General features: G+C 47.0%; 2 protein-coding genes and 1 pseudogene across 2 annotated transcripts; 2 read left to right on the forward strand and 1 right to left on the reverse strand.

Annotated features, from left to right (window-relative positions):
- Positions 1–7,835: 7,835 nt before the first annotated feature.
- LOC143015212 (ATP-dependent translocase ABCB1-like) lies at positions 7,836–10,135 on the forward strand. Its single transcript, XM_076169175.1, has 9 exons — positions 7,836–7,841; positions 8,009–8,155; positions 8,246–8,350; positions 8,542–8,678; positions 8,865–8,955; positions 9,071–9,268; positions 9,365–9,571; positions 9,688–9,834; positions 9,938–10,135. The coding sequence occupies exons 1-9, from the start codon at positions 7,836–7,838 to the stop codon at positions 10,133–10,135; spliced, it is 1,236 nt and encodes a 411-aa protein (XP_076025290.1).
- Positions 10,136–11,729: 1,594 nt separating this feature from the next.
- LOC143015208 (N-alpha-acetyltransferase 25, NatB auxiliary subunit-like) lies at positions 11,730–14,317 on the reverse strand. Its single transcript, XM_076169168.1, has 3 exons — positions 14,140–14,317; positions 13,910–14,050; positions 11,730–13,367 (listed from the first exon to the last, which is right to left on the reverse strand). Exons 1-3 carry the CDS (start codon positions 14,224–14,226, stop codon positions 13,245–13,247), a joined length of 351 nt encoding a protein of 116 aa, XP_076025283.1. The 5' UTR covers positions 14,227–14,317; the 3' UTR covers positions 11,730–13,244.
- A 3,773-nt stretch (positions 14,318–18,090) lies between these two features.
- LOC143015255 (U6 spliceosomal RNA) lies at positions 18,091–18,180 on the forward strand (annotated as a pseudogene).
- The last annotated feature ends 381 nt before the right edge of the window (positions 18,181–18,561 follow it).

Raw genomic sequence — 18,561 nt, forward strand, 5'->3', positions numbered from 1 at the left:
TATACTATGGGATAAGAGCATGCTGAAGTCCAGTACAGGAGGAAACAAGCAGTCTGACTAGAGACAGTCTTATGATTGACTTTGACAGTGTGTGCCAAGATGTTTCCTACTGACATTGATAACTTCACAAAAAACACACGCAGGAGCACAACATCAAATGTCTGAGTTCACAGTCAGAGCCTCAAGTGGCTGTCGCTTCTGCTCACCCGGAACGAACCTGTTGAGGTGGAACGACTCCAAGGACGTAGAGCCGCGCGCGCACCTGAACACGGGCAGCACCACCCCGCCCTTGGTCACCTGTCCGACCCTGGTGTAGAGCGGGATGCCCGGTGGGTCCTGTACGTGACGACACACACAGGGGTAAGATGCGAGGCAATGTAAAGACAAGGTCGACGTATTGTGCACGCGCATATTACCTGGATACAAGGCAGATGCCGCTTCTCAGTCGCCCAGGTGGTCGCCATGCGGGCGCTGTCCAGGAGGGGAATGCCCATCTGGTCCACAGCCACGCCGAAATCTGCCAGGGCCTCCTCCAGGAGACGCTCCGTCTCCAGCGCGCCCCGCGTGCGTCGGCGACAGTGCCGAGCCATCTCCCGGATTCGAGGAGGTCCGTGCCGGCCGAAGCCCCCTTGGCTCTCCGCAAGCGGGCCAGGTCCTCAGGGTCCCACTCGTAAATGGCCATGGACTGCCTCCGCATGAAAGCGGGATAGAGAATGTGGCTGTCCGTGACCACCCCCGACGCCAGCCTGCGTATGAAATGCCAGATGTCCAGCTTCACCTGCAAGTGGCTCCACCGCGGAAAGAGAGCCGCCAGCGCACACTTCCCCCCCGTCGCTCCGGCAGCAGTCCCGGTCCACATAGAGGAGGGACGGCGGCTCCACCCCCGCCTGCCGGTACCGCTCCTGGAGGCCGTCGGCCATGTCCCTTAGACCGTAGCCCTCGGCCGCAGTGAGGACGGACATGAGCACCTGGCCCTGTTCATTCCCCACGTTGACGCACCACTTTGCGGTGCCGGCGTCGGCCCCGGCCAGCTTCTTGGTCACCTGCGGACGACTGTATCCGGTGTTAAAGTGTTGCTGACATTACGGATGGAGTGAGAGGAGCCCGTGTTAAAAAAAAGCTACCTACCTTTTTTGTGGCGTCCAACTTTAGGACAGAGCCAAAGACAGACGTAACTTTGGCCCTGAGCTCGTCTATCCTACCGAATGTGGCCTTGGCGTAAACAGACAGCATCCACTGGTAGCTGGGCAACGCAGGCATGGCCGGCACGGGAAGAGGAGCAGCGGCCTGTGTCCCGGGAAGGCCAAAGTCCCGCATGATGTCCAGGTAGAGGCCGGCTCGCTCGTTCCAGTCAGTCTCGTGCTGATCCTGTATGATGGACAGCAGGCTGGTGGCGCTGTTACCGAGCGTCCTCCTCTTCATCTGGTCGATGACCTTTTTGTCGCACGCCAGCCTGCGGCCGCACAAACGGAGCAGACGGTTACATTTCAAACGTGCGACGATGCATTTCCCCCACGCCTGTAGGAACGCTGGATGCTTTCTTACCTTAGGAGGCAGTGGCTCAGTGGGTAGTGCTTCCGCTTTGGAACCGGAGGGTCGCCGGTTCGAGCCCCTGCTGAGGTGCCCCTGAGCAAGGCACCGAAACCTTAATTGCTCCCCCCTCTGCGAAGGGTGGTAATGAAATGTAATGTAAGTCGCTTTGGATAAAAGCGTCTGCCAAATGATCGTAATGTATTGTAATGTAATGTTACCTGTACGTCAGCACAGCTGGTAAGCGCCGCCTCTGGCCAGGGCGCAGCTGGGAGATGATGCAGTCTGCCCAAGCTGCCACCTTCTTCCTACAGTACTGGCACTCCAGGTACTCTGTACCCATGTAGTACCAGCCGTCCCTGTCCAGCACTTTGCGCACCGTCTTGTAAAACCCAGGCGGGTGAACAGGGCCTTGCTGACCCACGCCTGCTGCTCTCGTGGCAGAGATCGCTTCCAGGGCTCTGGCAAGGCAATCTGAAATGGCACGAGAGGACATTGATTGCGGGATTGAGTGAACCACACCGCTTAACGGCCGGCTACGTCATTACCACTTGGCACAAATACAAACCTCTGGCGAGGGAGCGGGGCGGAGGAGGGCAGCGGCCAGAGCGGGAGGAGTCTGAGAAGCGTGTCCTGAGAAGAAATCCACATGTAATGAGAAATTCACGTGTTAACCTGTCAAAAAAACAGCAGGCGTGTGCCGCTGTTTCAAAGTGTCTTCCTTCTCATCTGCTCAATCACCTTCGTTTCGCAGGCCAGCCTGCAGTACAAATGGTAAGAGCTGATACTACAGGCGCATAATACTAACCGGAAGCCCCGATGCTCTCCTCACAGGCGTCTGCAGCTTCCATCATCAACCGGTCATCTTCGTCAGGCTTTTGCTTATCCAAAAATAAAATAAAAAATAAAAATCTAGAATTAGACGTGCATACGGGGTCACGTATAGTCTTTCACATTGACAGGGGACGGGAAATGACTACTCACCAGACGGGACGTGGTCCTCCGAGCGTCGCCTCTTGGCAGCGGGAACCGGAGAGGAAGTGGAGGAGGCAGTCAGAGGAGCGTACGAGGTCGCATATAGTGTAGTCTTTTTCATTGCTATGAAGTGGCTACTCACCAGACTGGACGTGGTCCACCGACCGCTGCTTCTTGGGTCCATGTGTCGCCGTGGCAGCCCGAGAGGGAGTGGAGGAGGCCTGGGAAGCTGACATTATGCGACAACAGTCAGACAAGCGTACGAGGTCACATATAGTGTAGTCTTTTTCATAGACGGGAAATGGCTACTCACCAGACGGGACGTGGTCCGCCGACTGCTGCTTCTTCTTGGGTCGATGTGGCGCCGCCGCAGCCAGAGAGGAAGTGGAGGCAGAAGTCGAGGGGAGAGACGAGCTCCCGGCTTGCTGCTGCTGCTGCTGCCGCCGTTCACGGTCCCTCCGCTTGACGTAGCGTTGCAGCAGGGCCAACCGGGTGCCCGCACCCTGGGGGGTCAACATCACCAGCCTCGCCCTATAACTATGATGAAAGGAAATGTGGGAGAAGCATGAAACTATGCCGGCATCGTTGTTCACAGTACGCTTCACATGCCGTCATCTTACCTGGCGAGTTCCGTGCTCTGCCCTTCGTAGAGCTGACTGTAAGTGAGCTCCGCGTGCAGGCCGAAGCCCACCTTACAGTCACCCTCCGACACGGTACCCGTCCTCCCCTTGTTGGCGATGGCGGCCACCATGGGCGGGAAGAGGCGAGCGTATTCCAGCAGCGCGTCCTTGTTGATCATGAGGGGACTGCTGCTGACATTGCCCGCCTCGCGCTCCTTCCGGCGGCTCACCAGCAGACTGGCGACGTAACCCACGTCGTGGGTCATCAGCCACTGGAAGTTTTTCCCGTAGTACCGGCCAAATTGAATGGTCATCTGGCTCAGTATCTGGCCTCTGTGGGCCAGGTTGCCGCCCGCCTCTCGGACCCCCTCCACCGCCTCCCTCAAGACCGTGGCCGGGACCTTGCACGTGCGCCTGCTGTCTTGGGCCTGCATGCTTCTCCACGCAGCCAGGGCCTCTGGCGTGGCCTGGAGCCTGATGTTGGTAGAGCCCGCCATCAGCACAAACGCCGGTCTATGGTCCATACTGCTAGAAAGGGGAAAAAAAACAAAAACACCTTCATTGACAAATCATAATGGCTGCGGTGAAACCCACAGTTACAGTACTTCAGGGACACGCACACACGCTGCAATTACTTTTATTGGTAAAAAAGGTAGATAAACAAAGACACATCCAGCAAGGAGAAAGAAAGAATTATATATATATATATATATATATATATATATATATATATATATATATATATATATATATATATATATATATATATATATATTATTTTCAAAAGGCTTTCCTTTCAACGTCATTTGTCCATTCATGGCGGAAACTTCAAAAACACACTTAAATAAACCACTTCAACACTTAAAAAAAACGGAACGGGCAAATTAAGACAATGACCAAGTACAAGCACTATCTTCGACAGAACATTACATTTCTTACGGACATGTGCGTAGCCAGCGCCGCACTTGACTGAACACCTCAATAAATCACTGCACACTTCAATAAATCACTGCAATATTGAAGTATGGTTATCATAACGGTCGTCCTCCTTACCGGAGAAACACACACACACACACACACACACACACACACACACACACACACACACACACACACACACACACACACACACACACACACACACACACACACACACACACAAATTAATTAATTAATTTACCGACATGTGCGTGGACATAGCTTTGCCAGCCATTCGGCGCTAATTACAAGTTTCTTCTTTACACAAACTTAATACACTACTTTGGCTGCCTGGGGACAAAAAATATAAGCAAGGAGTAGGTAGTATGTTCTTACCTGGTTCGAGTTTGCAGTTGGAAATAATTTCAAATGAAATTTGAAATTCTGTTAGACACTACTTTGGCTGCTGGGAGACAAAAAAGACCATTAAATTAGTAGGTTGTAATACGTTACCTGGTTCGAGTTTGTAGCTGAAAGTTATTTCTTGCAATTGTATAGCGCAATACAAATAACTTTCTCTCTAGTGGAAACGACCGATGAATGACGGCAGCGTGCGCTAGCTCTCTCCTCTCGCTTGCAAAGTTCAACGCAAACTGAGCTCGCTCACGGCAATTTATGGGGGCGCGGCCTTCCAGTTAACTCAGCCAATCTGGCTCTCAGGTTCAAACGCTAGGCCAATTAGACTCTCACCCTAAAGTAGGAACTCCCGTAGACTTACATGTTCAAGCAGTTTCTAGTAAAATAGGAACTAGGAACCGAGAATATCCCTCCCCTCTGGGCGCAAAGATGACACGCAAATTCGTGAAGCGTTCCACATTTTAACGTTTTTAGCTCAAAAGTAAAATTAATTCAATCATTCTTTGTTTACCTCCGGTTTGGTTCCTTGGTGAAACAGCGCCACCCCACTTGTATTATCACCATTCAGGCCGAGAACGGTACTGCAGCTTTTCACATTCATACATAAAACAAGCACGTCACATACACAAACCATCACAAGTGCATCGAAAGTGAACCAGCTGAGGTTAAGGAGACAAACCTGACACATTTCCCCCAAAACAGACGTTGGCAAACATACACAGGACTCACTCACCTCCGGTTAGGTTCAACGGTCCAACAGCGCCGGTGAGCGGGCGCGGCCTTTTATTTGACTCTCCCCAAACTACTTGGAACTGCCCGTAGATTTACCTGTTCAAGCAGACTTGCCTGTTCCAAGTAAACTTGGGATTAAACTGTCACTTGGAACATACACTATCCCTCCTTGTGAGAATTGTGTGAACAGCAGGCTGTGTGTTTAGTGCGGACTTTCTGCTTCGAGTAGGTCACTCCGTGGTGGTGCAGCGCCATCACCGCTAGATGGCACTCCAAGACCGATTTGCACGATGTGAGGGGAATCAACCCCACTACTTTTGGCGTGTTGGACGCAGTAACGTGTTACTAAGTGAAGCAAATCTAGGGAGGCAGTAGCTCAGTGGGTAGAGCTTCCGCTTGGGAACCGGGGGTTCGAGTCCCTGCCGAGGTGCCCCTGAGCAAGGCACTTAACCCTCAGTCGCTCCCCCCTCTGCGAAGTGTGGTAATGTAATGTAATGTAATGTAAGTCGCTTTGGATAAAGGCGTCTGCAAAATGACCGTAATGTAATCTGACCTCTTTTTTGGTAACGAGTAATCTAACGCATTACTATTTCCAAACCAGTAATTAAGCAACACTGTCCTTGCGCTACGTTCAATGCGTTTCAATACATTCGCCGTAATGATGGAAATGCGCGTGCGCTCCGAATGTAGGGTTGGCCCAAAAGTGAGGGTGACGTGCATAGGAGGAGATAATAAATAGGGATGAAGGCCGTGTGTGAGCCCAGCACCTCCGTCAATCAGAGACCGGACGATAGGCTTTCTGCAGAGACTTTGCGAGGTATGTGCTTTCTATTTCACATGTGTGTATGTGTGGATCGCGCATGGTTAATGTCGTTAAAGTTCATTTCATATATACAAAACGAAGATGAAAGGTAAACAAACTTTAAAGTGTTAAAGTTTGAGCCGTGAACACTGTTTAAACAAGTCTCGTGTTTTAATAACATTTCAAAGTATTTAAAAACATGTCAGTCACATTTTGTACATAGCTGCATGCTACAGTGGAATGTAATGATTGTGTCATGCTGCAGAAAATATCCTCGAAACTCTTGTTAGTCTAAAGACACAATTTTGTTTTGGCGTTTCGCTAATGTGACCTAACTGAATAATGGTATTGCGCTTCATGATGACCTCACATTCACCCACTCAGTCAGGATTGTGTCTTGCTCGGCATTGAACCGGCAACTCTCACACATTCCAACACCCGTTAGCGGCGTCAAACCGCCTCTCTCTCTCACTGCTTTTCCTGATTTGTCATGTTGCTACTCTCTGCTCTCTGTGGTGCTGATGCTCCTGGTGCTGCACAGCTGACAACATTGTATCTATCTGTCAGTAGGTTACAGGTCAAACGTATTACTTTACAACCTATAACAACACCGTCTTGTGCACTATACTTTATTCTCATAGACCATTAGATGAGGGTGCCGACTCGACCGGTCGATCGCGATCGACGTACGTTATATGATATATCATATTTTACAGTAAGAAGGAGCAGATCACAATATTTTAGCCGATTGATTTTATATCTATGCGTTACATTTTGTAACAGTTAACGGTAAAACCACGTTAAAGTAATTGCAGATAACAGTAAAGTTTTAGCTGTAATACTATATATTAACACAGAAATGTAAACTGTTGAACATTTATTTATTAGTTTTTGTCAACATCTTTACTTGATAAAAGATCAAATCTCATGATTAATTAAATTAATTATTAATTATTCTTATTTGATGTCTTCACAAAAATGATGTCTGTCTTGTCTTAACAGTTCCAGTAAAAACAGCAGTGACCAGGTGAGAAAAGAAACACACACACACACACACACACACACACACACACACACACACACACACACACACACACAATACACCACCACACCATCTAGCATCCATTAAACCAGCCCCTAGTCTGGCAAAACCTACAGAGTTGTAAAGTAAGATAAGAATGGCAGAATCAGTGTGTCCTCTCATTGTGATTTTACTTTTCTCAAGTTTTTGCCTCAAAATCCAAAAGTGACCAGAAAAGCTACTTACTTACTTGCAACTTACAAAACAATATAGCTTTTCCAGTAACATACTGTTCTTTTCCCGAGGGGCAGAGAACAACAAACACTGACCTATCTATTGCGGAACACACACACACACACACACACACCCTACTTTGAATCACGAAATTCCTTCTGCCGTAACAAAGTATCTTCTCCACATCCCGTCCTTTGCAAGTGCCCGGACGGTTGCACATAAAGTCTACAGCATCATTGACAGTGTAAGGATTGCACAGTTTCCTCCCAACAAAACACTTTTTAAAAGAAAACACAGCAGGTTTCTACCGTCTTTGCCTTTCAGACAGTTGTCAGTTTGTCACTGAGCTGCTCTGATGAAGCCGACAACTTTGAGTCAATAATGAGATGAGATTGTACTCTAATTAGAGCACCTGCTGTTTGAAGGAAGTAATAGCAGGTTATCTGGCCTACGAGTTCAATTGTCATGGTTTAGAGCTGGAGAGTAAAGTAATACTTAATATTTAAAGACATTATATACAGCTTGAATTAACATCAGCATCGCACATAAACAGAGGCCGGCTGCAGTTTGAATACTGTGAAGTGAAATGCTGGTAACATTGTCTCATCAGGTACCAAGCATCAACAGTGACTCAGACGCCGGCTTCAAGCCAGATTCCATCAAAGGAAACATTGAGTTCAAGAACATCGACTTCAGCTGTCCTTCAAGGCCGGACTCACTCGTTCACCATTTGCGTGCGTTACCTCTTTGTCTCTGTAGGACGAAAACGTTCCCCCAGTTTCCTTCCTGGAGGAGTTGCATCTTAACCTTCCTGAGTGGCGTTACATCGTGGTAGGACTCATCTCTGCCTTCATCCAAGAAGCCTTGGAGCCTTTCTTCACCATCATCCTCTCAAAGATCATTGCCGTCGGTTTCCTTGTAATCTCATGGCCTCTCTTAAAAGTGACAAAGTGAGTTTTCTGTCAGTTGTTTATAAAATGTGAATGTGTTGCTCAGGTGTTTGTTGGTACAGACAAAGAGGCCATCGGGGAACAAGCCATGTCCTTCTCTTTCATGTTTGTCTTATCGGGAGTGCTGTCCTTTGTCACATTCCGTCTAATGGTATGCATTGAAACACATACACCAGCACACACAGTTGTACTGCAACTTTGCATTGTTGCAGTACAAGCACGTCTGCAATAGTCCATCCTGATGCATTTTATCTGTCTAACTATGTTACACCACCAGGGAATCTGTTTTAGGATATCTGGCGGGATTCTGACCATGAAACTGAAACTTATGTATTCTAACAGGACTTACTCAGTGCTTACATATACGCCATCAATATCGCCTTGGGCCGTGCCATGATCTCCTTTGCCCTTGCAACCTGTTGCGCCTTTGGAATCTGGTTCCTCACCACAGGAAGGATGGACTTTGAATCTGTGATCTTGTGAGTGAAGAGCATGGTTAAATGTTTTAGTTTGGTTTAGTCAGCGTGACTGCCTGGAGTAGATTACAGATGGCTACAGCTGACTAGAGATGTATTTCAGATGGTAGCAGTGGACAAAATGTTTGCATTTTCTTTTCCCATTTGCTATAATTTGCTGTAACTCCTTTTTCTACACAACTCCTATAGCAGTGCGATATTTGTTCTCTGCGGCGCCTGGGCTGCTGCCCACATCATGAAGCCTGCTATTGACAACCTCTCTCAGGAGGGAGAGTCCCCGGTATACAGCGCTAAGCACCCAAACACACACACACACACACACACACACAATAAACACACACGCATGCACTCTAAAGCTGTTCTGTCTTCTCCTGTTTTCATTTCCAAAACTTCAGGACCATTTTGATGGTAACGTGCGCTTTGAGGATGTCTGGTTTAATTACCCGTCACGCCCTGATGTGCCCATCCTCAAAGGGCTGAACCTGGAGGTGGCACAGGGAGAAACTGTGGCCCTGATGGGCAGCAGCGGCTGTGGGAAGAGCACCATCATGCAGCTGTTGGAGAGGTTTTATGACCCCAGAGAAGGCCGAGTGGTGAGGAAACAAATCCTTTTGAAACCAGATTAACTCTTCTCATCTCTCTGGAAGTGGGTTAATGGAAAAGTTCTTTGTTTTTGAAACTCCTCTCAGGTTTTGGACGGCAGGGACATGAAGCAGCTGAACATCCACTGGGTGAGAGCTCAGGTCGCCTTTGTGTCCAAGGATCCCGTGCTGTTTAAATGCTCTCTGGCCGAAAACATCGCCTACGGAGACAACAGCCGCACTGTGACCATGGAGGAGATTCAGGCGGCCGCAGAGGCAGCCAACATTCACACCTTCATTGAAGAACTGCCACAGGTATTCCGACTTAAAATAAGCCTCATTCATCAAACTAACTTATGGATGACTTATCTTATCTCATGTGTAATTATTAGCAGTATAACTTCTCTCTCTCCATTCATTTGTATGAGCAGAAGTATGAGACTCAGGTTGGGGACAAGGGGATGCAGCTGTCGGGCGGTCAGAAGCAGCGTATAGCCATCGCCCGAGCCATCCTCCGCAACCCCAAAGTGCTGCTGCTGGACGAGGCCGCTTCTGCCCTCGACACCGAGAGTGAAATGGTGAGAGTGTACCTGTGACCATTAGGTTCAAAGAAAGTCAACCTGAAAGAGGAACGTGGATAGGAAAGGGTTGTGTTCATGTCATTCTCTTCTCCTCCTCTAGGTGGTGCTGGACAAGGCCAGGCAGGGCCGCACTTGCATCGTCGTGACCCACTGCCTGTCCATCCTCCGGAAGGCCGACCGCATCGCCGTCCTCCAGGGAGGCGTGGTGGTCGAGCAGGGCACGCACCAACAGCTGCTGGCCAAGAAGGGGGTGTACTTCATGTCGGTCGCCATGCAGCTCTGCCACGGCCGGGTGTGAGACAACAGGAGGCGGGGAAGTAAGAAGAGGGAGGTGCCGACTCCAACCTGGATGCTTCCAGTGGGGCCAGATTTATACTATGATGCCTTATACCACTAGATGCCTCATCAGCACTGAATAAGCCTTAATGACCAAATACTCAAATAACTGTGATTCAATTAACCCTCTTAATGTCCTCCCGTGTTACATACACCTAAGGCCCTCTGGGGTCAGATTAACCCCAAATTGTTCGACTGTTATCTAAACCATAAAGTGTAAATTTTCAATTATTTGTGTGTCACATCTTTAGTCTGACTCCAGTCCAACGCATCACCACAAATTTCTTTCCATTTATTTTGGAATTTAGGGCCAAAAGGCCTTGTTTACATAAAAAACACCCTATTTTTTAGTTTAAAAAATGAAAAAAAAAAAAAATTCTGAAATATTTGATATGATCTTAACTATTTGACATGAACCTGAGTGGAATTTGTCAAAGTTTAGTGAGGGTGCCGTTTTTGAATTTTTTGAATGAGAGCAAATACTAACACCTATTATCCTCTGGGGTCAAAATTACCCCAAAATGGTTATGATGAATGACTGTTATTTGAAGCTTTAAGTATAAATTTTCAATTAATTTTGTGTTACACCTTTAGTCTAACTCCAGTCCAACCCATTACCACAAAAATGTCCCTTAATTTTAGAATCTAGGGCCAATGGCGCTCGTTTACATAAAAGTAGATAAAGTAAGGCAGGGATTTGGGCTTCTGCTGCACCCAAAAAAATGCATGTTTTTGGACCTGGCATCGCATGCTGCCCATACCTCCTGTTGTTGTCCCATTATTAAATAACCATTGCTTGACCACACACATCAAACATCCAAGATAAAAAATGTGTTGAAGTGCAGTAGGGTGTGACTTTTGCCCCAGTGCACCACTTTGTGCTTCGGGACCACTTTGACCCCAGGAGCAAAGGAGTTAAAAAATCAATAAAACACCCAAAATTCAATCAAATGACTTCTAATCACGAAGAGCATCATATCCAACTACCCCTATAAATTTCAGACCATTTGATCAAAGAAAACACATTTTATCAACTTTTTTAGTATTGTATTGTCCTTGGGGTCAATCTGACCCCAGGACATTACGAGGGTTAAGTCCACTGAGACTTGTTTCAGGGACGTACCAATGTGATGTTTGATGTTATTCATGTTTCTATAAAAACTATGAAAGTTTCCTATGCAGTAATTAAACCTTTGAATTGTTTAAAGCAGACATTAAGTAATGTTGTGATCATACATAAACTTTACGAAACCCCAATAAATGAAATCAATCCAATAAACGCTTGAACATGTAAGTTATTAAGTCTTTTAGGCAAAAGTTGAATTTTGCTTTTTTGCTGTTTATAAACAAAATGTCAATGCAGCCAACTGCAGTCCAAGTTGATGAATCCACAACACTACAAGTATGCAACACATAGCATTCTCATCTGGTCACCACCTATAATGCTGTTAACATGATAATGAGTATTAGGTCTTGCTATTATGATGACTGTCGATCTTTGATTTCTTCCTCACGAACATACAGGACAAAATTCTTACATTAACTTGTTTTTATTTTCCATTTTCTAACAAAAGAAGGTGAGCTGACACTCCAGATTGTCAACCACTACTCTGAACTTCAACAGCATGTCAGAACACAAATGACTTTGTTCCAGCCGTAGTTCCATTTCGACAGGTGGACTTCAGAAGGCATTTATTTGTAGATGTGTGCTTGTTTGCATATACAGCTAACAGAAGGGGCCATGTACCAATTCTTCACATTTCTCTTCCAATTTGTTAAAAATAAGAGTAAAAACCAATAATGTAATAACCCCAGTTGCCCACAGGCTGCACAGCCAATCAGTAAAGTTATCATCAGTGCTCCTAGGAGATATTTGAACCTGTAAACAATGTCACCGTCTTCTCTGTTGTCACTTATACCAAACGGTGGCATGTGGATTTGCTTCATAAGTTGTATGAAAAACTGAAGAGGTGCAGCAACTGAACAAATCGTTTTTGATTCATGAAACATTTTGGAACAGCAGAGTGTTTTAGTGGGAACGACATAAGAATACAGGACAAACCTCAAATCTACTGCAGCTTTTAAATCGTATGTTGAACTAATATCCTCGCACACTGCACTTTCAAAGGCTCCCTCAACAATTATTTACAATTAGGTCCAATGTTTGTGTGTGAAACGCACCTCCTCATCCCAGAGATAAGGAATCTACAGAACCGCTTCCATGCTGAGAGAAATTCTTTGAAAAGAATGAAATTGGGGGTCAATATAAAACAAATCCTCAAGATCTTAAACAGCAAAACGTTTCCAACACATACCCTGAAAATGTTCCGGTCCCAGGAAACGATCTCTATGAAAAATGAACGTTTATGAAAAGCTTTTCTCCAGCATCAGAAGAAATGATGCTGGGTAAAGTCCCATCACAGGTGACTTGAGCCAAGAAAGTTCACAAGATGTTTCGCTTAAATAATTCTGCCCGTCTGATCCAGATGGAATGTTTGTGCTGGAAACTGAATCCACAACCACCCACCCCCCCCCAGGTGTCTCCCCGTGTCCTCGCTCAGAGGGACATGGATCGTTCTCGGAAAAAACAAGGTGAAGAATAGAGGGTAAACATAACTAACCAACAAAGTGAATAGTGGTTTATTGTCTTTTGTATTCTCATTCAGAGTTGTAGTTGCTCTTTACTTGGACTATGTACAATAATTTATTAGAGAAGTTCATCTAAATTGCGTAGTCATTTGCCCCAATGTGCTCTGGTATTAAAAGGACAATGTTTCCCTGTTTTCTATAACTGCCGTATAAATTTACGAGTTTAATTACAAGGTTATGTGCAATAACATTTGCGACTCTTCCAATTGAGTGTGCGAGTGAAAGGCAAAAAAGAAAAGAAAATCCAGACTGGGAGCTTAACAAACCCAGAGATGTGTTGGAAAGGGAGGTGAGGGAGTGAACGGGGAGCACGGCTCAGGTCGGGTCGGGTGGGGTGGGGTAGAGTCAGATTTGTGTGTTTAGTTGGTGAGCTGGCAGCAGATGTCGGGAGGAAGTACAGTCATTTTGATTTGTGGTGATGTTCAGATCTTGAGGTTCTTAAGAGTTTCTGCTCTCTTCTTTAGCAGATCTCCCACCTCCTGTAGCGAGCACAGGTAACTGCTGTGCACTTTGTCCATAGCAGCCTTGCTAAATGACTCTTCCTCCTGGAACACACACACACACAAAAGCTTGTCTTAACTCCGCTCATCATGAACGATTACACACAACAGGAGATTGTATCAAGCAAACACATCAGCTTTTGCAGCTTTCTGCTTAAGACGAATGTTTCTACAGATGTGGCGACAAATGTTCGTTTCACTCCCGAAAATTAAATTAAATAAGATTCCTGTGAAATAAGTTCAAACTGACAAAAGGCCGGTAATTATTCTAGATTCAATAGAACTAACACTTTGCTTTTCATGTTAATTGAAACATTTTAATAATAATTATACTTTGCCTGGACACATTAATTGATTGATCATTAGTTGGTATCACAGTTGTCTTCAATCATATAAACATTCAGCCTGTTAAAATGGACAGTTAAGGCTTTAGATGGTCTCAGATCAATGTCCTGGCTGTATAATCAAAGACTAACCCTGTATAACTGTGGATATGTAACATCAACTGTTATATTCAAGCTACAGTACCTTCACTTTCACAGGTGGCTTCCAAGTCTCATTACTGTTCATAAAACAAATGAAGTTACCTGTGTGCATCCTGTTAAGTTTAAACTGGCCAGTTTAAGGGCCATCATTCCAGTCTCTTGCCCTTCTATGTGCTCCAATGCCTGGGTAAGCAGGTCCTGCAAACTCCACACCAAGTCCTGGTAGCCACACGCCACTGCCGGCTGTAAAGGTCAGAAACATGGGCAGAGGTCATGAGATCAGGGGATGCAGGGCGTGTTCACTGGAAAAGAGGATTTGAAGGAGACGGTACCAGAGCTGTGTTTGTGTCTGTTTTCTTCTTTTTCTTTTTCTGTAGACTTGACTTGAGTGGTCGCAGGACCTGGCACTTAGTCTGCATGTCCTCAGGTCCAGGACTGCTGCCACCACCACCAGCTCTTCTACTGTCATCACCCACCCTGCTGATCCTGCCACCGTCGCCACCAGCTCCTCTACTGTCATCACCCACCCTGCTGATCCTGCCGCCGCTGCCACCAGCTCCTCTACTGTGATCACCCACCCTGCTGATGCGGCTGACGCCGCCACCACCACCGCCACCAGCTCCTCTACAGTCATCACCAGCCCTGCTACTGTCGCCGCCCAGGGGGACAGCGTGGATTCCCATGGGTTTCTTGGGTATCTATGCATCGTCAAGCTGGCTAAAGCTCTGGTGGAACTCCGGGATCAGGGCTTCGTAACCCAGGTCCAGGTGGAGGAGCTTGTGGGTTTATGGCAGAATCTCCCCGAGTCAGACAAGGGCCCTTGAGTGTACGCCCCACATCACAGGATCAGTGCAGGGGCGATTTGAGGTCCAAAGCTCCCAGCTTGGTTCCCGGTGTTGGGAGCATGAGGCAGTACGTTTTTGGGAGGCAGTAGCTCAGTCGGTAGGGCTTCCGCTTGAGAACCGGAGGGTCAGAGGTTCGAGTCCCTGCCGAGGTGCCCCTGAGCAAAGCACCGAACCCCCAACTGCTCCCCCCTCTGTAATGGGTGGTATTGTCGTAATGTAATGTTATGTCCTTGTTGTTGGCAGTGTGACTGTTTTCGCACCAGCTTACGTACCTGGATGCTCATTCTCATCCTAGGTGTCTAGGACGACAAGGGATCACTTCCACGGCTCAGTGGCCCGATTGCAACTGGCTGGTGGATGCCATCTTCAGGCAGCTGTGCGTACTCCATCCCGCCAATCGCAAGCTGAAGGGGATGACCGTCACCAGGTTGACTCTGATGCTCCAGGACTACAACAGCATCAGCAGCGTCGTGGCGCTACACGAGGCGATTTGGATACAACTTAACCAATGTTATATGACTCCATAGGCACAACCGGGGTGTGACTGCCCGGTTAACAGCCGAGGTGGTGGACGCCATCTCTGCCATGAGTGCTGCTCCCCAAACCAGCAAGCCCATCTTGCCCGCCAGGGAAGGCATGACGGCGAGGGCAGCAGCAAAGGGGCCCATCATCTACAAAGATCTGCTCCCTCCTCTGTCAGCGCCTCTGCCACAGGTCCCCGTTCGTGTGGTGGCCACCATCCCCGCCACAAGTGCTGCTCCCCAAGCACGGCAGCCCATCGTCCACACTGATCCGCTCCCTTCGTCGGCGCCTCTACCAGAGGATCCCCTCCCCGGTCCCTCTGGGCCCGAGTGCCCCGGCCAGCGGATCTTCTGTTGCCACTGCCTTCTCGGCCGGCACAGACGCCCCTGTGTTGGCGAGAACGACGGCATGGACCAGAAAAGGCTAGGACATAGGAAAGCAGAGGCAGCGCAGAGAGGGTTGCCTCTTACGCCTCGAAAGACGTGGACCATCAAGTGCAAGGACTGTGGTCAACCCAAATCTAACTGGGCCACAGGGTAATGAAAAACACAAAAGGGCAAAAGGTTTACTTCTGCCCTACCAAAGCTGGTGGGAAGTCCCCAGAGGAGTGGCTTGCCTGCCTTCCTAAATTTGTTTGATTGTTGATATGCATTTTATAAATATATATTGATATATCATTTATTTCCTTACTCTTGTTGTCTATGCAACATTGTGCTGATACATTGAATGTCATCGTTACTGTTGTAACCTTCCTGCAGTAGAGCCACTCTGGGTACTCTGTACTCATGTAGTACCAGCCATTCGTGTCCCACACCTTGCTTGTAGAACCCACAGCCGGTGAGTTTGTGCTCTGCACACGGGGCTCTTCAGGTGGTTATGCCACAAGAGAAGGGCCGCTGGAAGCAAGCATCCAGGGCCGAGGGCGACTGCTTGTACATGGGACGCATCCCCCGCGGCTGGTAGATCAGCCTCAGAATCTCCCTCCCTGTCTTTGTCACTGGTGAACAGAGCCGTGCTGACCCACTCTTGCTGCTCTCATGGCAGAGATCACTTCCAGGGCTCTGAATTGACACAGGAAGACAAGCACAGGGGAATGATTCAAACACACCGCACACCGAGCTGACCGTGTCAGAAGGTTGATGGGCTCATGTTTGCGGGCGACACCAAGCCACCGGGTACAATGCACTGCCAAGGAACTTTACTTTCATCACAACAAAATGTATCTCTCCAGATTCAATAAATTGCACACAACATAAAGGGGGGGGGGGCATCATCTTGAGGAAATAAGGCTAAATAATGTTCTTAGTTGAGTTCAGCACATGCATGGAATAAAAGTTAAGAAACTGCTTACCAGCACTGCCGCCCCATGTGGTGATCAGGAAAAGAGTGAGTGAAAGGGTGAGAGCAGGGTTTGAAACGGGAGTGAACAGGTGAACTCAATCAGTGCTGAGTGAGGGATAGGTAAGAAAGGAAGTGAGGTAAGTGAGGAAGGTTGAGAAAATAAGTCAGAATAAAAGAAATTGGGAATCTTTACTACAACACATGTAGCAAAATACTTCACGTTTGCAAAGCTTATTTACACAAATCCATGTATTTTGTGGAACAATAGAAGCTAATATTCTTTTCCCTTACCCTGTATGCGCAGACTGGCCACTTCCTCTTGGACTTTTAACCGTGACCTGGATGAGTTAGACAGCAGCAAGGAGCAAACTGCTGAGGATGAACAGCTGGAGGACAACATTGGAGAGATGGTGGAGCTTGACGATTTCGGGAACATTTGAGTTTTGAGGCCTCTTCACAGCCGACATCTATCCCGCTGACCTCCGCAACCTCAGCTGCTAATTAGAAGGAGAAACTGGACAGTCAGTGCTGTGACAATTGGAGGCACAGCTGTTTCATAGGGCATTTGGTTGCTTCAATTACAATCTGTTTGTCACGTGAATTATCAAGTAATTTGTGACCGACTGACTTCTGTGTTACTTTTTGTTTGATAAAGTTACTGTTTGAGTGTTCCCACTAAAAATATAGATGTTTCTTGAGTAATTCATTTGTTTTGATTTCATGACTCTTTGGTTTAAACTTATTTACATTTGTTAATCAAAATGGAATCAGCTGCACATCCAAACATTGACGTAACTGGCATGAAACAGAAGTTTTCTCACAACTTTAGTCGTCTTTTCTTTGTACTGGTTCTCCACAATCGATCACTACTACGCTAGCCGCCGGGGGAGTGGCATGGGGGTCCCCCTGAATATCGCGCCGAATTTGCATGCACTTACCCAGTATGCGCTGCTTTGGCATTGTGAGAATTGTGTGAACAGCACGCTGTGTGTTCAGTGTGGACTTTGATTCGAGTAGGTCTCTCTATGGTAGTGCAGCGCTATCACCGCTAGATGGCACTCCAAGACCGATTTGCACGATGAGGGGGAATCAACTCTACTTCTTTTGGCGTGTTGTACGTCCTTGAGTCAGACTCAGCACTAAAACACTATAAACTCAGCATAGAGTTAGAGTAAACATCACATGATCGTTTAAATAATGACGTAATGTAGATATCCATACTATTTTGTCTCCTACCTACGAAGCCGTCCAACCGTCGGTGCTGACGTCACGCATGCTTTTCAGATTTCCCACAATGCCCACACAGCGCGCATCACTTTGAATGGCATTATGATCGTTTACTGCAGAATCTTTTTGACGTCACTGTTGAGACATATGATGTAGACACGATACATGCTATAATGGCAAATCAGTGCCGTGTGTTTTGAGGGGTAAATCGGTGCCATATGTATTGTATAGTTTGCAGGTTGAGTTAAAAACGTGTTCCCAAGCCCCGGCATGATCCAGACGTCTCTACCAGAACTTGGTAGATTGGGCGATTATTGGTCCCGTTACATATTACTAAAGTTCTCTTGATGTTTCTTCGGAAGCACATATACTAAAATTGGAACGATACAGAGAAGATTAGCATGGAGCGTTCCACATTTTAACATTTATCAACATTTTAAGTTCAAAAGAAAAGTCTACTTCCGTGAAGTGAATCAGCTGAGGTTTGGGGGACAATTGCGCCCCAAATCTGACATTTTCCCCCCAAAAAAACGTTGGCAAACAAACACAGGACTCACTTACATCCGGGTAGGTTCAACGGTCAAACAGCGCAACGCCCCTCTCACAATTCAGGTCGAAAGCAGTACTGCAGCATTCCACGTTTACAAATAAAATCATTATCAAGTTGTGAGAATTTCGAAGCGCTAACCAAAAGTGAATCAGCAGACCAAATAAAGACACCAAAATATATGAAAATTCCGCCATGGTGGTCCTGTGGATGAAAATTTTTATTCTTGTATGATTAAGTGCGTGTATAATATTGTTAAGTGGTTGAGACTG

Source organism: Genypterus blacodes, unplaced genomic scaffold (assembly GCF_046128005.1).
Source record: "Genypterus blacodes isolate CSIRO-AG114 ecotype Tasmania unplaced genomic scaffold, CSIRO-AGI_Gbla_v1 ptg000192l_1, whole genome shotgun sequence".
Taxonomy (NCBI): Eukaryota; Metazoa; Chordata; class Actinopteri; order Ophidiiformes; family Ophidiidae; genus Genypterus; species Genypterus blacodes.